The sequence below is a fragment of the Gopherus flavomarginatus genome, chromosome 4 (genome assembly GCF_025201925.1).
Source record: "Gopherus flavomarginatus isolate rGopFla2 chromosome 4, rGopFla2.mat.asm, whole genome shotgun sequence".
Classification (NCBI taxonomy): domain Eukaryota; kingdom Metazoa; phylum Chordata; order Testudines; family Testudinidae; genus Gopherus; species Gopherus flavomarginatus.
In genome coordinates this window covers 180,650,213-180,673,752 of record NC_066620.1, presented here as the reverse complement: position 1 = coordinate 180,673,752, position 23,540 = coordinate 180,650,213, and the positions used below count along the sequence as shown (strand labels likewise).

At 39.9% G+C, this 23,540-nt stretch overlaps 1 protein-coding gene across 1 annotated transcript in view; it reads right to left on the bottom strand.

The window, feature by feature from the left end:
* SNTG2 (syntrophin gamma 2) overlaps positions 1–23,540 on the bottom strand; it is a 272,147-nt gene that overhangs the window by 86,571 nt on the left and 162,036 nt on the right. The window contains exons 10-11 of the mRNA XM_050951641.1: positions 16,834–16,963; positions 11,293–11,331 (exon numbers count right to left, since the gene is read on the bottom strand). Coding sequence (XP_050807598.1) covers positions 11,293–11,331; positions 16,834–16,963 — 169 coding nt within the window. The remainder of the gene's footprint in view (positions 1–11,292; positions 11,332–16,833; positions 16,964–23,540) is intronic.

Sequence of the window (23,540 nt, the reverse complement as noted above, 5' to 3'; positions counted from 1 at the left end):
CTTTGTGCAGGTGGCTCTCTCATCTAGCCTTCCATGATCCAAAGCATTTGGATGTTGAATCTCCCTCCCCCTGACAGAAGAGTACAGAGAAAATGTCAGGAGAACCCCCAGTTTCTAGCCTCCAAAGTGGGTTTTTTCCCATAGGGAATATTTGGGGGGGGGGGGGCGCGTTATTGCTGTGGTGCTTTGCAACTTCAAAAATGTGAGTCAATATCAGCTGACTCACGAACCTCATTGTCTCTCTGATGAGGAGAGATTTCTGGAATGTTAATTCACATGACCAGAAGTTTGTGAGTATTTTCTGAAACTCAATAGTCTCTCATTTATCTGAGTGAAGAAAGTGAGATCTAGTGAAATCACAGAATTGCAAGCTAAGATTTCCTGAGTCAAATATGTGCCAAAATGTTGTGTGGAATTTTGCAAGTCACTTAACCTTTTTGCTTTGCAGTTTCTCATCTGTAAAATAAGGATAATAATAGTTATCTACTGCACAGGAGTATTGTGAGCATTAAACATACCTAAGTGAGTAGTAGCTAATATTTGTCCAGTGCTTTGAAGTGTTACTAATTTGTTGTTACACTTAATTTTTATTTTCACTGAGACTTGAGAAAATCAGTAAAGATGATCAAGAGAATGTCATGAAGAATTGTGAAACTGTCCTTCATATAAACAAAGTAAGGGCAATTATCAAGACAGATTTTAAATCTAAGCCTCAGGAATTTATGCATTAAGAATAAGATATTGGTATAGAACATAGCTGAAGTCAATTGGGTGTAGAACAACCATTTAAGGTATGTCTACACTGCAAAAAAGACCTGAAGGCAGCAAGTCTCAGAGCCTGAGTCAAGTGACTCGGCTTGAAGGGCTTATGCTATGAGTCTAAAAACAGCAGTGCAGACATTTGAGCACGGGCTCTCAAACCCAGTGATTGGAGGAGGAGGGTCTCAGAGCCCAGGCTCCAGTCCAAGCCCAAACATCTACACTGCTATTTTTAGCGCTGTAGTGCAAGCCCAAGTTAGTTGACCTGGCCTGCAGACTTACTGCTGCAGGTCTTGTTTCTGCAGTGTAGATATTCTCTGAAGGGCTCTTCTACACCCAACTGGGCATCAGACATGTTCTATATCAATATTTCACATTCTTAGTGCATAAGTCCTAGGACTGTATTCCTAGGACCCTTCCAATTTAATAACTAGAAGTTGTTAATTTTGGCAACATTTTATATTTTCTGAAATCATTTGCATTTATTGTAAGAAAATGAGAAAAAAGAGATTAATGCTATGAAGATGCGCACACCATTTCTTTAAATCTGTAGCAGGAAGCCTAGCAGGAAGGAGCTTGGGAAGCTTCTAAGCAGTCGTTCTTTAGTGACAGAGCTACAAAGAGAAGCCTTAAGGCTAATACTAATAAAGTTCCTTGTTCAGTATCAGAAGAAAGTGACTCTCCCTGTGATTATTTTGCAAAATGACAGATGCTAAAGGACTGATACAAAGAACTCATTGACTTCAATGAGAGTCGTACTATTGACTTCAGTAGGCTTTGGATCAGGTCCTTAAAGGACAATAAATCATTCTAAACAAGTATCCCCAGGATGAAGAGAAGAGAAGGATCAGAAAGCACTTCCTTGATTTAGCATAGTGTAATTTAAATGTACACTAACCCATATTAACATTGCAGACAGAATATTATTTTAACCAATGGAACCAATTCGTATAAGAAATTCTGATATAAATTAATGGGAGTTCTATGTGTGGAATGGCTGCAGATAAGAATCCACTATTTTTGAGGCAGATGAAATATATCAATTGTGGTGTCATTGGTCACCCTGATTCCCACAACCAAGTCCTAAAAATCTCTGTATCTGTACAGATTGCTATCTAGACAAGCCACTGGATGGTGGGACAACTGGGCTCATGAAAAATGACAGAAAGGCAAAGGCATCATGACACTGAATCTATGTAGGGGAACCCCAGGGGACTGCAGTGGGGTGAGTCATGCTATGACAGGTCACAAGTGAGCACCACTTAGAATACACCACCTTATCTCCAAAACTGGAAAATAAAATCAAACTGCAAATAGAGCTATTGGGAATACCCTGTAAATGTGCTTTAGAGCACAAACTAAAATCATAAATACTGGATTAACACTTGATCGATACTGCTCTATTAATGTAGAGAAGAAATCGCACAGTTCTACAGTTTCAATGAGACAGCAGGACAGTAACTCCTATTAGCCTATAAAAATCCCTATAGATGATTCTGTGTACAGAAAAGTATCTAATTTAATGTTTCATAAAAAATATGCAGAGATCCAATGATGTGTGTCTTTTTGGAAATTGAGTAACAAATCTTATTGCCTCCTGATAATACACTCAAGTGCTTTCCAGTTTCTGGAACAGTATGATAAATTATATCAAGCAGAATCAGAAGGTGATAATGTTTGGACAATGGTAATTGTAAGTATCCTACATGTTCAACAAAATTATGTGCAGTATATATACAACCTGGCTCAATCCCCATCCCTGGATAGGCACTGGTTTGTTGTCTTGTGATTACTGGGCCTAAAACTTTACCCTAATTGTAAGCTTAAATGTAAAAAGTATGTAAAAGTTTATAACATGTCACAATAACTTATGGCTTTTTTTTGCCAGCTTGGGAATTAACCATTGAAAATAGGTCAAGTTGTTTTCAATAATGAAAATTATGAACAAATCCAAGAAAAACAAACAGGGAGACTAGATTAGTCCAGACAAAAAAAAAGGCCTATTGATATGATTCAAAGACTGTGATCAGATTGGACTTCATAAACAAGAAGATATGGGGTCCAGAAGATATGGGGTCGAAAAATTAATGGACCAAAATTGATGTCTGGCCTAATTGGTGGACAAAATAAAGAGGGCATGAACTATGTCACCCACTTTTCCACTTATTTGGGATCTTTAAAAAGGAGACTGAAAAAAATCTCATCTTCCCAACCCATGTCAGCTCATCTCAATTCATTTCATCTTCCTAAATCCCAAGACAGAGGAAACAGATAAAAACTAAAAAAAAACACAACTTCCTGAGAGGAAGTCCATTAGGCCTTGCTTTGTTTAAGAAACTTTGTTTTTCTCCGGAAAGTTGTGAAAGTCATCATATTATCATGACATCCAGTCCGCAGCCCAGCAGCTGGAATACTTTATGGCCAGCAGCACAGATGTGTGTAAGATCCTGTTCTGTTTCCCTTTCTTTTGTGTTATCTTCTGCTCCTCTTCTTTCCTCTTGCCTCATCTCTCACTCTCTTGGTTTTTCATCAAATTTTGAAAACAACTGAACTGCATCAGCACAGTAGGATGAGTGGGCCTATCTCAGGAGAAAAGATCCAACCAAATGATTTCCCTGACTGGAAAGTGAACCATGGCCAAACAACAGGCATCACGGTCAATATGCCAGCTAAAGCATCCATTTGTAATGGACCAGCCATTCAGCATTTCAAAAATATCGAAAAAGCCATAGGCCCTCCTATCCCCTTTTCTATCCTGTCTCTTCTCCACTTTTCATCTGTCCTGTCTGTTAAAGACAGAGTGTGTGAATACCCTTCACACATCAGGCCAAAGTAAAATTAACCATTTCCTTTTATTCAAAAAACAGTTGTTAATGAAAATAAAATACTGATATTTTGCTTCCAAAAGGAGAAAGACTCTAACAGGTTTTGACTTAATTTATTTTGCGTTATCACTCAGTTTCATAGACTCACAGAGGTTAAGGTCAGAAGTGACCATCATGATCTTGTCTGACCTCCTGCACATTGCAGGCCAGAGAACCTCACCCACCCTCTTCCTGTAATAGATCCATAACCTATAGCTGAGTCACTGAAGTCCTCAAATCACATTTTGATGACTTCAAGTTACATAGAATCCACCATTTACTCTAGTTTAAACCAGCAAGTGACCCATAATCTATAGAAAGGCAAAAACCCAGGGTCTCTGCCAATTTAACCTGGGGGAAAATTCCTTCCCAACACCAAATATGGCAGTTAGCTAAACCCCAAGCATGTGGGCAAGACTCAACAGCGCAGACACTTGGGAGAGACTACTTTGTTGTAATTCAGATCCCTTCCTGTCTGGTGGATCACCATCACCAGCTGTTGTGGATCTTTGCTGCTAACAGTCACAGATCGGCTACATGCCATTGTAGGCAGTCTTGTCATATCATCTCCTCCATAAACTTTTCAACTTTCGTCTTGAAGCCAGTTAGGTTTTTTGCCCCAGGTGGCGACTGCTTTCGGTGGGCAACTGCTCTAGAACTTCATGCCTCTGATGGTTAGAAACCTTTGTCTAATTTCAAGCCTACACTTGTTGATGGCCAGTTTATATCCATTTGTTCTTGTGTCAGCACAGGCATATAACTTAAATAACCCCTCTCCCTCCCTAGTATTTCAGTTTCAGTATACATGCTTATTTAATTTCATGTGGTTTCTTGTGTTTGATCAATAAACGTTCAAAATTAGACTGAACACTTCTGGGTGTTTGCCAGAAAGTGATTAAACCACAGCCATTGTGGGAAAAAAAATGGACCTAAATATCACTGTTTTAATGTTGGACAATGAAAGAGTTTATAAACACATTTAATTCTTTTGGCCCTTGGGATTAATACAATAATTGTGAGAGGACCCAACCACTGGATCCCATATGATTCTAAGCCCCCTGGGCCTGGGTAGTGACTGGCAGCGGTGACCGCAGTCATATGCACATTACACATGGGGTATAGCATTGGCAAGGGCAGCATGCCATCACTACTGAGCCCTCCCAATGGCAGTGGCAAAGAGAACAAGCATTGGCCACCCCACTGCCCGCTCAGGCTAGGCTCTGAGGCCCATCTGTCATTATCAAACCTGAGCAGTGCTGTGACCCCCCAAGCACCGGGTTGCAATGCCACTCAATCATTTTTGGCCCCATTGTGATTGAGAGTCCATAGGGCCAAACCTGAGTAGGGAGTGAGGTGGACAGCACTGCTCCTTCTTGCTGCGGCCTTGGGGACAGCTCCTGCACCAGAGATCCTCTGTCAGGGGCATGCCAGGCCTTTCCCTGCTTCCAGCAGCCCATGTCCCCTCTGCTCTAACCACAGGATTCACTCAGCAGCAATCTTAGACCTGCTACAAGTATGGGGAGCTGCAATGAGTGCCTGTATGGGGGAGCCATCTGGGACGGGGCAGCAGGGAGCACTGGGACATGCCATGTGAAAAATTCCTGGGACCAGGTTACTGTTCCTAGCTCTGAGTCTCTGAAGCACACTCCAGAATCAGACCCCATGTCTGTTACCCTTCCTGGACAGTGGGACCCCATAGATTGGCTGCCTTAGATCCTTGAACTAGTGCTTAGCCCTCATGAGGCCCTAGTAGCGTAAGCACTTTTTCCCAGAGTACACCGAGCTGTGGGAGCTCTGGTTCCTACTTAAACTTTTCAGGGACAACGCAACAGGAAAGCAAAAAACACAGACTTAGCAAATGAATTTCTCAACAATAGACACTTCACTCCTGAAAGCACTAGAGTGCGACAGATGTGTGAAAAATGGTCAGTGGTCTTTGATGGCGCTCTTATTGTTAGCCACTGTGGTGTTCAGTGATCACTCAGTGCTCCATGTACTTCAAAAAGATCTGCTTTATTTTCTGATGGATTCCAACTGGCTGTGCAGCATAACAACAATGAGCTGCAGTGCCCCAGACTCTGTCTGGGAAGCTCAGCTCTTAAAGGCACATCATCCCTTCCAACCAAAACTTAACAATATCATTTTAAAACTCAACATTAATATAACACAATTACAAATGCTTATATGCAATCTGTAACTAAACTTACAAAAATATTAAATTGTCTTTGAGGTTCCCCGTGGGGTCACTTGGATCTGCAGTGCTCCACTCAAACATCAGCCCTGCTGCTGTCAGGAGGAGGCGAGTTTATTTGTTCCACTCGTTCTAAGTCTGGGGCCTACATTGGCTCAATCTGCTATGATTGTTGGCTGTCTGAGGCCCTCTTGGGTCACACAGCAGACTGGGATTTGGAGGTATCACCTATTTCTCCTCTGTATGGTCCATTAGGGTGAAAACCTGATACTGCTATGGAGCAATCTCTTGTGAAACCACTGCTGTTTGAGACAATTGTTTCCCATAATAGATATGCACAGTGTCATTTACATGAAGTGGTGGCAGCTCCCCTGACTCCAAAACATATTGATTTTTTTGTTTTGTCTTACTTCTCTCTTTGTACATCTGCAAGTCCCCAGTGACTCTGAAATCAGTTTGTAATAGTGCAGGCATTCTTGTTTTCCAAATAGAACAAAATGTCAGCAGGTAATAACCCAAGCTTCATTGGTATGCCTTTCTGTAATTTAACAGTGCTAAATACAGATCAGAGTCTGACTCTTGTATTTTTTAGAAGATGTTTTATTATTTTGACACTATTTTCCACCACCTCGTTGGATCTGGGATAATAGGGACTAATGGTTACATGTCTAAACTTGTACTTCACTGTGAAGTGCTTAAACTGAAGCCAACTAAACTGTGGCCCATTGTCAGACATTACTAAGTGAGGTATACCATGTCCAGCAAAAACAGACTTGACATGCACTATCATCTGGCAAGTGAGAATCACAGGGAAGTGAGAATCACAATCTAGCATAAGTACATGCTTTTTTTTAGCAAACAAACAAATTATGCCTACTTTTTTGTTCCAACAGACAAATTTTTCCTCTGACACCAACATAGTTTTTGGTTGACTTGGCCTCTATTTTTGGCATGTGAGATAAATCTTAATACCATCCTCATTCTTGCTCTTCATTTGAGGCCATATACAATTACTTTATATTTCTCAATCCCTAAATGACCTTCATATATCCTTTTAAACATTTTTTTTCGGTATTACCTTAGGAATCATCTAGTTGGTGCCTTTAAACAAAATCCCATCAGATATTGAGAGGTCTCCCTTACACAGATAATAGGGACCAGGAACCGACTGTCCTGCCTATTCGTGCTAGTAGCCTTAATTACTTTCTGCAGGGTCTTACCCTGAGCAAGTGACTCTGGTGATCACACTCCACTTTTCATCTGAAACAGGATACACACAAAATCTATTGCACTTTTGTGAAATGCTCTAGAGGAGAGGTGGGCAAACTACGACCTGTGGGACCCTCCTGTCGGGCCCCTGAGCTCCTGGCCCAGAAGGCTAGCCTCCAGCCCCTCCCCATGCTATTCTCCTTCTCCCACAGCCTCAGCTCACTGTGCCAACGGCACAGTGCTCCGGGTGGTGGGGCAGCGAGCTCTTGCTGGGCAGTGCAGCTGCAGTGCTGCGGCTTGATCCGGTGCTCTGTGCCTCACGGTGGGGTGGCTGGCTCCAGCTGGGTGGTGCGGTGGCCTGTCCTGGTGTTCTGGGAAGTGCGGCTGTAGTGCCGCCAGCCAACAGTGCTCCAGAAAGCGTGGTAACGGGGCAGGGAGCAGAAGGGTGTTGGATAGAGGGCAGGGGAGTTTGGGGTGGTGGTCAAGGATGGAGGTATGGATGGGGTCAGAGCAGTCAGAGGGCAGGGAACAAGGGGGTTGAATAGAGGCAAGGGTCGCGGGGGGGCAGTCAGGAAGGAGAGAGGAAGTTGGATGGGGCATCTGGGGGCAGTCAGGGGTGGTGGGTCTGGGGGTGGGTCAGGTGACAGGGAGGGGTGGATGGGGCAAAGGGTCTGGGAGGGGAGCTGTCAGGGGACGAAGGGGTTGGATCGGGCAGGGGTTTTGCCAGGCCCCTTTTGACAATAAGAATAAGTGGTTCGTGGTTGGTTTCAGCTAACACAGGCCTGTCATAAATAAAGACATGAAACTTTCTACATGTGGACTAAAGTGAAAGCCTCCTTCTCTTTTTGAGCATATTGACACTCAGTTTTTTTTTTTAGCACCCATGATGCATAAGCCACTAGTTCTCCAGTATTAACCAAACTATTGTATGACCACTACGCCAATGTCTTCCTTGGAGACATCCCTCGACAGCTTAGGTCTTTGATGACTGTTAGGACTGAGTCCTCTAATTAAATCCTTCTGTTTCTCAAACTCTGTATTACGATTTGCACCCTTGTCCATTGGACATCATTGCACAGTGATGTTCTCAAGTTGATGATTTAGGCAGTTAGATTTGGTTTTCCTTATACAGTTCACCATTCCAAGGAAGCTCTGTACTCCTTCTTTTGTGTTGTGGCAAGCATGCTAGTGATGGCCTCATCTTGCTGTATTAACTTCTCTCTCAGGTATGTTATTTTTCTTAAATGAACTTTATACATTTTTGTTTGTTTAGCTTTCGCCTAGCAACTCTTGCTGTTTCCAAAGCTGTCTGGGTCCTCCGGTCATCTGTGTCTATTCATTTTCCTCAAGTCAAAATATCATCTATATAAACCCTAGTATCCTCTACCCTATGAACAATTTGTTGCATTTTGTGGTGAGACACTTGGCCACTGAACACAATCCATTCAGCTGTCTAGTAAAGTTTAGTAAAGAATAGAATTAGTAGGCTCAGTGATGAACACAGTATGTTGGTGAAGGGTCGACATGGCTTTTGTAAAAGGAAATCACGTTTTACCAATCTATTAGAATTCAAGCATGTGAACAAGGCTAATCCAGTTGATATAGAACATTTGGACTTTCAGAAAGCCTTTCACAGGTTCCACATCAAAGGCTGTTAAGCAAACTAAGCAGTAATGGGATTAAAGGGAAGGTCCTCTCAAGGCTCAGTAACTGATTTAAAGATAGAAAAAGAAGTGTAGGAAAAAATGGGCAGTTTTAAAAGTGGAGAGAGGTAAAAAGGGGGTCCTCCAGGGATCTGTACTAGAATATATGCTGTTCAGCAAATTCATAAATGATCTAAAAATGGTGAACAGTGAGGTGGCAAAATTTGCAGATACTAAAAAATTACTCAAGATAGTTAAGTCTAAAGACTTAACTGCAAAGAGTTACAAAGGAATCTCACTAACCTGGGAGACTGGGCAACAAAATGGCAGATGAAATTCCATGTTGCTAAGTGTAAAGTACTGCACATTGGAAAATATAATTCCAATTACATATACAAAATGATGGGGTCTAAATTAGCTGTTATTACTCAAAAAAGATCTTGGGGCCAATGTGGATACTTCTTTGAAAATACTGTGCAGCAGCAGTCAAAAGAAGCTAACAGAATATTAGGAACCATTGAGAAAGAAATAGATAATATAATAGCACATAAAATATTTATCAAATATCATAATGTTACTATATACATCCACGGAATCCCCACACCTTGAATACTGCATACAGTTCTTGACACCCCATCTCAAACCAGATATACTAGAATTGGAAAAGGTACAGAAAAGAGAAATAAAAATGATCAGGGGTATGGAAGAGCTTCCATATGAGGAATGGTTATAAAGACTAGGACTTTTCAGTTTAAAAGAGAGACAACTAATGGAGGTGTCATGGGATCCACTCAAGCATGTGGCACCTCCTCCTGGCAGCTCTGGGGATTAGCTCTTGCAAGGTGCTGCCCTCCTCTGGTGGTGTCTCTACACATCGTCCTTTTCACTCTGAGGCCCCTCTCACTCCCAGAGCTGTAGCTTCTTGTTCTTGGCATGGCCCTCCAGCCAGGTCACTAAGGTCCTCCCCTTCTGGGGAAATCAAAGCCCTTCGAGACCAGCTGTCTGTTGGGTGTCTCTAATGCCCTGCAACACTTCCCAGTGGCTGATAGGGGAACTCGGGCCCAGACTCTACATTGGGTTCCAGCCCAGGAACTCTATAACAAGAAGCCAAGGTCTGTACAGTTCTACACTTGGGCTGCTGCTGTTTCCCTGGGCTTCTTCCTACTTATCTGGCTTCCCTCACTTTCTGGGTTTGCCAGTCCAAGCTCCCTCTTCTCTATAGACTACCTCCTTGCAGTCTGCTGCTGCTCACAGCTCCTGGGCTTTATGCAGTCCCTTCTTGTTCCTGCCCAGCTGAGTCCATTTCCATTTAGGGTCCTGCTCCGTCTCGAGTGCATCCTGGGTAGTTAATTGGCCTCCCTAGCTACTTCAACCTCTCCCAGCCTTATGTGGGATGGGCATATCATCACAGGGGGATATGAAAGAGGCCTATAAAATCATGAATGGCGTGGTGAAAGTGAATGGGAAAGTTAATTCCCCTTCACATAACACAAGCTCCAGGGGTCACTCAATGAAATTAATAGGCAGCAGGTTTAAAACAAGCAAAAGGAAGTACTTCTTCATACAACACACAGTCAACTTGTGGAACTCATTGCCAGTGAAGGCCGAAAGTATAACTGGGTCAAAACAGAATTCCATAAGTTCATGGAGGATAGGCCAATCAAATACTATAAGCCGAGATGTTCTGGGATGCAACTCCATGTTCTGGGAGTCCCTAAACCTCTTGCTGCCAGAAGTTTGGACTGGACAATCACTCAACACATTGCCCTGTTCTTTTCATTACCTCTGAAGCATCAGGCACTGGCCATTGCTGGAAAACAGAATGCTGGGCTAAATGGACCAGTGGTCTGACATAGTGTGGCCATTCTTATGTCTTTAGTTTACTGAAGCAGGGTTTTCCAATGCTCTGTTTTTCTTACGGCACTGCCAGAAACATGCTGATTCATTAAATCTAGAAAAATAATTAGCATCAGTCATACCCCCAAATTTTTCCCCTTGCATTTAGTACAAAAATATTCCCTTTAATTTTTTTTTTAAATTCTTATGGATCTCTACATAAGTAAGGGTTCCATCTTTTTTCTCCAGACAATGACCAACAAATGTACCCACTCTGTCAGTTCTTCTCTTGCTCTATGATTCCCAGAGCAATGAGCCTATTGAGGTCTTTTAGCCTCCTCTTTCAGGCATATTACTAAGATTTCATTATTTGTATAAAACAGAATGAAATTCACTTGCCAGACTCTTACAATTGTGGAGGAAAACTAAAATTATACTTTTCAAAGTAAATGAACATAGTGCATTTGTAATGGAGTATCCTTACTTTTTACTATTATGTTTGTTCTTACTTTCTAATTTACAAACTGGGTTAATCTGTAATAGATGCTCTTAGTTACTGGTGTGAATTAAGGAGATTCTTTTATGTTAAGTAGGGCCCCTCAGAATCTAAAACCTGTTTTACCTAAAGAAAATGTATATTTAGAACTTGCAATCTGAGTATATGTCTACATGTAGCTCCAAACTTTTTGCATCCTAAAGCAACTGCATGGAGGCAGATTTTTTTTCCAGCAATTTTTAAAGAGATTACATTAATGGTAAATATTTATGGACAATGCAATTAAAATCTTACCTGGTCTGAAAGAGAGCAGCATTTATTTGCCATTTTCATCTGCAGAAAAACAGAGATTAAAGAATAGTCAGACTGGTTAATATATTGATGCTATCATTTGTCGTATTATTTCACTATCAAGGACATATTTAATACACATTTATATACATTTTTATACAAAAATATAATGTTAAAAGAAAATGAAGGTTGCAAAATGAAGCCCTCAAAAGTCAGGAACTAACAAAATTAAGATTGCCTATATAAATTTAGGTCTGCCCCTCATGTGACGGTGTTAAAATGCACTCTTTAAATACTTATTACCTTCCTCACTTGCACCCCAATTCAACAGAGTTTAAGCACTTTGAAGTTAAGAATGTGCTTAAGTGTTTTGCCTCAGTGCACAATTTAGAACGCATCAGAGATGAAGGCAGTTGTTCAATATTTCTTTTTAGATCATTGTTCAAAGTGAAGCTGCACATCTCTCTTGCTGTACAACATTCAACTGACTGCACCAAATATGGAGTTTTGTTGATTTAGGCTTTTCTGTGTCTCCCTGACACTTGTGATAGATTTCACTCCTTTTAAATGAAATATAATTACTCCTATACTGCAGAAACAGAACTAAAATACAGAGAGATTAAGTGACTAGTCCAAAATTGCACATGTAAACTGCAGTAGTTGTGGGAACAGAACCTAGTCTCCTGGACCTCAGTTCACTGCTCTAAGTGTAAGACTCCTATAAACTAATCAACCTACTTTTCCTACAGACTGAGAAGGAAGAAAAATCATTACCGTAATTTTTATTTTATACTAGTTGGGATGTGCTCATGGCAAGGTGTACCATAGAATCATAGAACTGGAAGGGACCTCGAGAGGTCATCTAGTCCTGTCCTCTGCACTCAAGGCAGGTCTAAATATTATCTAGACCATCCCTGATAGGTGTTTGTCCAACCTGCTCTTAACAATCCTCAATGATAGAGATTACACAACCTCTCTAGGCAATTTATTTCAGTGCTTAACCACTCTGACAGTTATGAAGTTTTTCCTAATGTCCAACCTAAACCACCCTTGCTGCAATTTAAGCCCATTGCTTCTTGTCCTATCCTCAGAGGTTAAGAAGAACATTTTTTCTCCCTCATTCTTGTAACAACCTTTTATGTACTTGAAAACTATTATCATGTCCCCTTTCAGTCTTCTCTTCTCCAGACTAAACAAACTCATTTTTTTCAATTTTCCCTCATAGGTCATGTTTTCTAGACCTTTAATCATTTTTGTTGCTCTTCTCTAGACTTTCTCCAATTTGTCCACATCTTTCCTGAAATGTGGCACCCAGACCTAAACACAATACTCCCATTGAGGCCTAATTAGCGCGGAGTAGAGCAGAAGAATTACTTCTCGTGTCTTCCTTACAATACTCATGCTAATAAATCCCAGTATGATGTTTGCTTTTTTTGCAACAGCATTACATTGTTGACTCATATTTAGCTTGTGATCCACTATGACCCCCAGATCCCTTTCCGCAGTACTCCTTCCTAAGCAGCCATTTCCCATTTTGTATGTGAGCAACTGATTGTTCCTTCCTAAGTGAAGTACTTTGCATTTGTCCTTACTGAATTTCATCCTATTTACTTCAGACCATTTCTCCAGTTTGTCCAGATCATTTTGAATTTTAATCTTATCCTCCAAAGCACTTGCAAACCCTCCCAGCCTGGTATCAGTTGCAAACTTTATAAGTGTACTCTATGCTATTATCTAAATCACTGATGAAGATATTGAACAGAACTGGATCCAGAACCGATCCTTGTGGGACCTCACTCATTATACCCTTCCAGCATGACTGTGAACCACTGATAACTACTCTCTGGGAATGATTTTCCAACCAGTTATGCATCCACCTTATAGTAGCTCCATCTAGGTTGTATTTCCCTAGTTTGTATATGAGACAGTCATGTAAGACAGTATCAAAAGCCTTACTAATGTCAAGATATACCACATCTACTGCTTCCCCTCATCCACAAGGCTTGTCAAAGAAAGCTGTCAGGTTGGTTTGACATGATTGTTCTCGACAAATCCATGCTGACTTTATCACCTTATTATCTTCTAGGTGTTTGCAAATTGATTGCTTAATTATTTGCTCCATTATCTTTCCAGGTACAGAAGTTAAGCTGACTGGTTTGTAATTCCCCGGGTTGTCTTTATTTCTCTTCTTATAGATAGGTACTATATTTTCCCTTTTTCAGTCTTCTGGAATGTCTCCCGTCTGCCATGACTCTTCAAAGATAATTGCTAATGACTCAGATATCTCCTCCATCAGCTCCTTGAGTATTTTAGGACATATTTCATCAGGCCCTGGTGATTTGAAGACATCTAACTTGTCTAAGTAATTTTTGACTTCTTCTTCCCCTATTTTAGATTCTGATCCTACCTCATTTTCACTGGCAGTCACTATGTTAGACGTCCAATCGCCACCAACCTTCTTGGTGAAAACTGAAACAAAGAAGTCATTAAGCATCTCTGCCATTTTCACATATTCTGTTATATTCTTTCCTTCCCTCATTGAATTACAGGCCTACTCTGTCCTTGGTCTTCCTCTTGCTTCTAATGTATTTGTACAATACATTAGATCAATACCATGGATCAGTACTGTGGACAATAGCCTCATGAACGACACACCATACAATTAGTACAATGAATAAGGAAGGATTCTTTGGACCCTAGCCCAGTTCACTACCCAAAGAGTGAAGTGACACAGAGAACGAATAAGTGATCATATAATTACTATATTGTAATGCATTCATATTGGGGGAAGTTCATGGTTGCACATGCAACCTTGTCTTCATCAATTCCTGACTTCTGAGTGCTTCCTTTTGCAACCTCTTCTTTTAATGTAGTTTTTTTCTATATGGAATTCATGTTTATAAAAAAACTAAAGAAGCAAAGACATTCCATCATGTGCTACAGGGATGCACTAGTTAAAATATAATAAAATAATAGCTGAAGAATATCACTTTAATGAATAGTTTGACTAAATTTGTCCACTTTAATAAAATGAGATAAATGAGCTTCTGTTCCAACACAATGTTTCCTTTATTTATAATGCAATTCTTCAACTTTTTGCAGGTGGTGGGGGTAGAGGTGGGGAAGCCTCTAGTTGTCTACTCTCATGTGCTACTACTTGCTAGACAGCAGCAGAACACTGTGTAATGCATAAGGTGCAATCCATGAGGCAGAAATCTTTGCCTTATTCCATGTGCGATTTTCATGGCTTAAAGAAGGAGTCAGGATTTTTCAAGGACCAGCCTTAATCCACATACACAACATCTTGTGTGGGTAGGAAAGTAAGATTCCTTGGCTCCTGTCTCCATTCATATGCAATTTCACAGATTATATTCCATAATCCTCTGCCTAGTACACCTGAAATTTCACTGTGCTCTGTTTGGTATACTTGTGCATATATTGAAAACATGAGATGTTATCTACTCAATGGGAGTTTCACCTTACTCTATATACACATACATATAAATTGTCGGTGGAATTTTGGGTTATATAATGTTATCACTTATCATCCAATATACAGGCATAAAGGATAAACTTTTTAAACTCTTATAATTCATCCTACTCAAATCCAGTGTTCACTGATCAGATGAAAGATACATCCATGATCTAGGAATTATGTCCTTATTCTGAGGCCAAATTTTAAGTTTATTTAATCTTCTACTGAGGCTTTAGGGCTGTTTAATAAAATGGTAGAGAAACAATGGTTTTCAAAGCAATTTTTTATTTAAGTTTAAAAAAGAGAACATACTAATTTTAGGTAACAGAGGTTGAGATTTTGAGAAAAGTTTAAGTATTTTGAAATGTGCCTCTATATTGGAAATACACAGACAACAGTGGGTCTCTGGTGGCTTTTCGGTGGTGCGGGGACCTTCAGTGCTGCCGAAGACGTGGAGTGACTGAAGGACCCGCCCCCCTCCCGTCACCAAAATGCCGCCGAAGACCCAGACCTCCGCCAGGTGAGTACAAGCGCCGCAACTCCCCCGCTTTGCCTCAGGCCTCCTTCTTCTGGGTGGCCCTGAGGGGATGAAGCACAGAGTGCCACACTGGTGGAAAGGATAATGGGAAAAGCAAAAGAACTTGGGAAATGGGATGGGGAGAGGACTTCAGGAAAACTGCACCATGACTCTTTAGTTCCTCTTTCATGCCCCTCATATCCATCTTTCTCCTCAGAAGTAACTGTCTGCACAGTAGCATCAGAACAATTCAGACACATGCTATTGGTAGACACAATGACATTCCCAGGTACCCTCCTGTGGCTAGACAACAGCTGACTTCCTCATACTCAAAGATAACATTACCACTCCAGATCCCCGACAGCCTGACTTTGCCGAAAATGTTTCTGTGAATTAGGTCACTGCTTTGCAACTAGCAGAAGTTCCTGATTGGGATGAAAGGCCTATGCTGGTATTGCCGATATTAGTATTGTCTCCTGGCATCAGTGTGGCATCTAAATAGATCCTTTTTGGTTGAACTCTCACTCCACTGTATGTACTGATGACCTGAAAAGTATATTCCCAACAGAGCAATGCTTAATTTTCAGGCTTGTTGAGATGTTCCCCAGACTGCGGGTCTGACAGAGCCTGTTAAGGGACTTTGATCATAACCTTCCCAACGAGGAATGGGAATTTACATGCACATTAGGTGTACTATTGTGTTACTCTAGTGATCAGTAGCAGAAAGTTGGTGGAGATATGAAATATTGTGGTATATAGCAGGGGTGGCCAAACCGTGAGTCGCAAACCACATGCAACCCTTTTACTGTTAAAGGGCATCTCCCGGAGCCCACCATGGCCCCCTTATCTGCCTAACAGATTGGTGGGGAGGGGAGCTTGGTGCTTCTGCCCTCTGGCAGGATGGTGGGGTTCAGGGTTTCAGATGTCTCCCATGGGGCAAAAGGGGAAAAACACTGAGCCCTGGTAGGTGTGCCCCACGAGCCCCGGCATTACAAACTTTACTTTCAAATTTACAGCAATACCTTAATTCCGATACAAGCACCTTTTTACTGGAGACCACACTAGGGATTGTAATGCTTTAGCTACATCAGTTTCTAAACTCATTATAGCAGTAGAAAAACTGCATATAGACCAGCTCTACATTACACTGCTTTAGTTACAAAGTTTCCCTTCACATATTTTCAAAACAAGTAATGCAAACTTCTGAAACCAGATTTCAAGCATACTTTAACTGCAAGAATTTAAAAATAATATATTTAGGCCTCATCCAAAACTCAAAGAAGTCAATGAAAAGACTTTTCTGATTGGGCCCTACAAAAATTTTGAAAGTAATAAAGTCACCTTGAGGTTTTGTTGTTCTCTATTACATAATAAGACTGTATTTTCTTGGAGATTTCAAGGTAAAGTGTTATGCTACTACAATTTTATTTCTTCTCCATCATTCTTTTGTTTTACATATTATACCTTATATACAAATTATTATACTATGCTTGGGAAATTAAAAATAATTTAAACATAGCAAATGCAGGAAAATATGCAGAAAGTAACGTACATTTTGAAGTGTCAAATCAGAGATGTTAGTTGATAATGCTCTTAGCCAGTCAGCACACTCCTGCGCTGTATAAAACTGCAGTATCCCAGTACTAACTCCATCGAGTGCAAGCACTTCAAATGCATTAGATCTGCAGTAAAAAAATATATGTACAACAAAGTTTTCATAAACAATCCAATAGTTCTCAGTCTTCATCTGATCTTTAGAACCTTTTGCAAGTTTCATTTTTCAAAATTACAAACAGAGAGAAAAGCAACAGAAAAGGGGAATAGTAACCTACCACAGTATCAGGAAACACAAACACAGTAAATGGTTTATCTTTATCAACGTTTACATGTTTTGATTACTTATTCACTTAGGGTATGCCCATACTACCGCCGGATTGGCGGGTAGTAATCGATCTATCAGGGATTGATTTATTGCATCTCATCTAGATGCTATAAATCTATCCGTGAATTGATGCCCGTACTCCACCTCAGCAGGAGGAGTAAGGAGCGTCGATAGTGAAGCCGTGGCAGTCGACTCACCGCCATGAGGACAGCCAGATAAGTTGAACTAAGATACTTCGACCAGCTACGCAAATAGTGAATAGCGTAGCTGAAGCTATGTATCTTAGTTCGATCCCCCCTCAGTGTAGACCAGCCCTTATTGTTGTATAATTATATGTATATAATCACTAAGCTTAAGATATTTTATTAAGGATGCATCAATTAAATCTAAGTAAACAATTGTGCAACCTCTTGCCACCAAAATAAATGTTTGATACTCTAAAAACGTACAACATGAGTCACAAAGCAAATATCTTCATCTATTTTTAATTTCTTCAAGTGCTATCGGTTTAAAAAAATTACAAGCAATCATCCTTTAGAGCTCATTTAATGTGTATGAAAATCCAAATACTTTATATTTCTTCAAAGGATCTCAATATGAGCACCCAAAAATTGAAGAACCCCTGTCATAAACAGATAGTTAAGGGTTAATGCCTCTTTTACCTGTAAAGGGTCAAGAAGCTTAGTAAACCTGGCTGACACCTGACCAGAGGACCAACAGGGGGACAAGATACTTTCAAATCTTGGGGGAGGGAAGTCTTTTGTTTGTGCTCTTTGTTTTGGGGGTTGTTCGCTCTTGGGACTAAGAGGGACCAGACGTCAACCCAGGCTCTTCAAATCTTTCTGAATCAGTCTCTCATGTTTCAAACTCGTAAGTACTAGCCAGGCAAGGCGTGTTAGTCTTATTTTTGTTTTCTCAACTTGTAAATGTTCCTTTTTTGCTGAAAGGATTTTTCCTCTGTTTGCTATAACTTTGGAACCTAAGGCTAGAGGGGGTTCCTCTGGGCTATATGAATCTGATTACCCTGTAAAGTATTTTCCATCCTGATTTTAGAGAGATGATTTTTACTTTTCTTTCTTTAATTAAAAGCTTTCTTTTTAAGAACCTGATTGATTTTTCACTGTTTTAAGATCCAAGAGGATTGGATCTGGACTCACCAGGGATTGGTGGGGGGAAAGGAGGAGGTATGGTTAATTTCTCCTTGTTTTAAGATCCAAGGGGTTTGGATCTGTTTTCACCAGGGAATTGGTGAAGTCTCTCAAGGCAACCCAGGTAGGGGAAAGTTTTGGGGGGACAGAAAGTGCTCCAGATACTGAAATTCTGGATGGTGGCAGTGTACCAGATCTAAGCTAGCAATTAAGCTTAGAAGTGTCCATGCAGGTCCCCACTTCTGTGCCCTAAAGTTCAGAGTGGGGGAGGAACCTTGACAACCCCAAATCACTAGCCACCATTGAAAATGTAGACCAGACTAAACATGTTACATTCTTCTCTACCTAGGAGACTGTGTTCACAAACAAAAATAGCTATTTGGCTCATAAAGACTGTGTGTCACTGCTTTACACTCAGTAGACATTGTGACTTTGCCAAGACGTATAAGAACTTTACACACCTGCTTTAAATCACTCTACACAAGCTCATGACACTCATCTGAGACAAACTAAAGATAAAACCCTACATGCCACGTGGAAGTCTCCACTTCAACAGATGAGTCAGCTTATGGAATTTTACCTACTTTGGCATGAGAAAGCATTCTTGACCAGAAAGGAACAATCACTGAATACATCACACGTAAATGATGTAACTGAGGGACATGAAATTTATGCTGCCCAGTAGAAAAGGCTGAAGACCTTCAGATTTTGAAAGACTTGCATTGCATGATTACCTGCAAAGAACTTAGGTCAGAGATAGCATCATTGGCTCTGAGAGGCCACATATCCACACATCTCTAATATATCTATCACTGTAGCATACTAGCATTTCTTCTTTAGGTCTGTCAGGAGGATCAAGTTGAGAGAGTCTAATCTTTTATGTCTGTGTTTTAGGGAAAGTTGAATTGAATGAGAACGACCATATTTCTGTTTTGTGTAGGTGGCACAGGGAAAACAGTGGTGCTGAAGATGTGGAGAAAAGTCTTGGAAGAAGGATATATTTGCCCTCTAGTGTTTAATATTTTTAATTTTAATTGCTGCAGCTCTCTGTCGCTATAGTTATGCAGTTCAACAATTATTGATCTCGGGCACATGCCAGTCTCGCCAAAATACCAGAGTCTGTTCTTTCCATTTTGAATCTGTTCCCTTTTCCCAGATTTCAAGCATTTTGTAGCCAGAAAAAGAACTCCATAAGAACTTGGCTTTCTGTTCCCTCGGGCAGTCCAATTATCCTTATCTTCTTGATTCTATTGCCTTTTTCATTATCTTCATTATTTTCTCCCAGATCATAACTTTATTTTCTAATGACTGCAAGCATTTCTGCACAGTAATGTTTGAGCCCTGTACTGTAGCCACCAGCTGTTCTCTACCCTCAAGCTGCTCCCAAAGGCTATTCACTCTCACTGTGAAATTAATAAGTGATTGCTGCCAAGTATTTTGCATTTCTTTAATGTTAACAGCTAATGATTTTGCTAAGTTGGGAATGATTGCAGCTTCCATCTTGACAATTAATTCTCTTGTCTTACACAAAGTAACTGTTGAGCAGTAAAGAATATAGAACATGGATATGGAAAGAGGAGCCAGAGAAGAAATCAAGGTGAAAAGGAGGGGGAAAATGTGTTTTTTGCTTTTCAGTTATTTTGCAAAACACTTCAAAAGTCTGATGAGTACAGTACAATTATTTTCATAAAATTAGATCCACTTAGAGGCAGTGTGGCCCAGTGAACAGAGCACTGGACAGGGATTCAGGAGACATGGTTACTATTCCAGGCATTGCCACTGGTCTGCTAGGTAGGTAATTTCACCACACTATGTCTCATTTTCCCCATCTGTAAAATGGAGATAATGATTCTTACCTCCCTTTGTAAAGCACTTTGAAATTTACTGATGAAAACTCTATAAAAGTACTGGATAGTGTTATTAGATAGAAGATTACAGAACTAGAAGGACAGAGAGAACATAATCAAAGGTATGAATATTCATTTCCCAGATGAATATTTCCCAACTGAGCTTGTATTAATTAGATGCAAAATGGTCACTGAAGCTACTTGTCTTCCCCAGATTTAAAGGACCAACAATCATAAAGAGAAAGGCTCATTTGAACTCAGATTCAGAAGTCACTGGGAAACCAGCTGCCAGGGAAAGGTCTGAATTCCAACCCTTCTGAGGGCCAAGGATCTCAGTAGATGACATCCCAAGGTTTTTAAGGCTGGTGCCTGCTGTGTTTGAAATAGTCATGTCCTTTTAATTTACTCTAATATTATATATCCTTAATACAAATCTGAATGCTTGCCTAACAGCAGCTATTTCCTCCATTTAAAATTTTCCACTACACAATTACAAATAGACAGACAGACTAGATTAAACTGGAGTTCTGTTCAGTGGTCAAGCCAGTTTTCCTTGCTGTGTTTTGATATCAGATTTTGGTGCCTCCTTTGCTTATAACAATATCCAGAAACATGGTCCTATTAGTGTAGGTAGCTTTTGACTGATTTTTTATGTATATCAGTGTGGATTTTGACAGGATTAGATTGGGAGTTTCCAGAGAAGCTTTCTAGTAGGGCCCCTGTATTACTTCATTTCTCCATAAATGAAAGTTAAATTCTGCTTATTTTTTGGTAATCTGAATTTTGCATCACTTCATAATTCTGGGAAATGACCAAGGATGCTTGTTTGCCATGGCTAATGAAGGCTATGTCATGACTTCATCAAAACACAAATATGATTTTATAGAAAAATCATTGGTCACATTATTGAAACAAAATATATTTTATTTTAAAATAAAAGTGTTTTCAATCATTTAATAATACTAGCTAATAATTTAAAACCACTCAAAGATGCAGGTCACTTCCTATACTCTGTATTTCAGTACTCTGAACATGTCAAAAGTCATAGAAAAAGTTCACTCAGTAACAGATTGGCTTGGGTAGATATTTCATAGGGGAAATCTTTTTTTATTATTTGTTTTGTTACCAAAGTCATGGTGTAATATACAGCCATCGTACTGTGGCCTGGAACACATACTAAATCTTCACCTTTCAGAGTAAGGAAAATTGGTCTCAGAACCCAAAAGAAAGAACCTGATGAGGGTCTATTTATGGTCTTCAGTTAAGGGTGAGATTATTGAAAATTGTTTATTCCAAATACAACCAGTAACTCAATGGAAATAGAGCAGTCGGGGCAACCCTACAAAAATTTAGTGTGTGGGATATGATTCTTTTCTTCATCGATATTGTTTTTAAAGTTAAAGATTGACTTACTAATTGAATTCACTCATTTTGTATGCTCTTCCTTCTTGTCCTCACTATTTCCAATTGCCACATGTAAACATCATGCAGAGGGAACAATTCAAGTGTCTTCCTTTGTACTGGGAGCAATGATGTTACTGCTATGAGTACCTATTCCCTTCAGTTATAATGAGGGTATATTATTAGTAATATTTTACCTACCGGTTACAAGGCAGAAGGTAACTTTATAACTATGTCCACTATATGAGAAGTTTTCTATAATCTACTGAACAATCATCTGATAAATCAAATGAATTTTCTAAGTGAGTGATGTGGGAGAGTATTTTTTGTTTGTCAGGTACATAAAAGAAAAGGCATATAAAATATGTAAATGATTTCAGAACTGGAAAGCATACACATATGTGCTTGTTGCTCACTTAGGACAGTGTTTTTCTGCTGAATGTTCGACATTAATCCTCAATCTTTTTACAATCAAATTGTTCAATTAAATCTAAGGCTAGGTCTACACTGGGGGAGTGTGAGTTGACCTAAGATATGCTACAGTCGGTGTATTTTAGGTTGATTTACCTGACCGTGAGGACGGAGGCGAGTCAACCACTGCCGCTCTTTTGTCGACTCGGCTTTCGCCTCTCTCCATGCTGGAGTTCCAGATTCAATGACAGAGCAATCGGGATCTATTTTATCCTGTCTACACTAGATGCGATAAATCGATCCCCAATAGATCGATCACTACCCACTGACTCGGTGGGTAGTGTAGACGTACCCTAAGTGTGGTAAGTGTCTACAGGTTGAATAAAGTGTAAACAATGAGAGCCACTACATAGAAAAAATATCAAAGTAATACTTAGTCCCAGTTTGGTTTCCCCTGAGAACAGGAGATACCTGAAAATGCAAAGACTGAAAGATGGCATATCTAGTATATCACATTGCTACTGCACTCTGTAGGATGCAGCTATGTCTCCTAGAACTGAGGTTTCTGGTGGCATGTGAATACAATGCGTTTATTTCTCTGTGTGTTCTGTAATAACATAATGTATTTGGATACACATTAGGGCTTGAATCCTGCAAAAACTTAACTTTAAGCACGTGGGTAGTCCCACTGAACTCAGTAGAAATGTTCTGGTACTTAAACTTAAGCATGTGCAGAAGCCTCTGCAGAATCAGATCATAAATTAAAACAAAATTGTCAATACTTGTTTGGAAAGTGTAAGATGATTGATGAAATTAAATTAAAAATGTATATACAGAAAATTGGATGAGATTTGATTTCATTCACGTTATTGAATCAATTGGCAAAATAGATATCAGTATGGTTAAATAAACATTAACTTTATAAAATCAATGCATTTATTTATAGTTTATTTGGAATCATTAGGATGATCGGACTCATGTTATTTCTTAATAGCTACTTCAGCACAATGGGAATATGTGGGAGAGGTAAAAGCCTTCAGTAATAAACCATCCTGCTCCATTCTACTTAAGTCTTTGTAGGCTCACTGCATTTATCTTAATGATGGCTTTACGGCTGACTTGGTAGGTCAACGCCTTCAATTTCAAGGTATAAAACAAGTGTGTCTCTAGATATTCCATGACCCATAAAATGGCTAGTAAAATCTAGATTAAGATAATAATTACCAGCCTGCCCTGTCAGTTTGCTACCAGTTCAGCTACAATTTCACCTCCTGCCCTATAGGCATATTGGCAGCAGGACAGTCTACAACCTGTGAAAAATGAATTGCATTAATCTGTGTCACTGCCACAGTAAGCCTCATGTACTTTATGGTTAAATTATGGGCAGATGATTACTTGTTAAAGACTTCCAATTCTCCATGTAACATGCATGCATAACTCCCATTACTACATATTAGACTTAAACATGCGCACCTGGGAAAAACTTCTATTCCTGACAATGTATGACAGATTTACTGCATCCCTCTCCATAGTTCTGCTTTAAAATTTCCAAACTAAAGGGTTTGTGAAG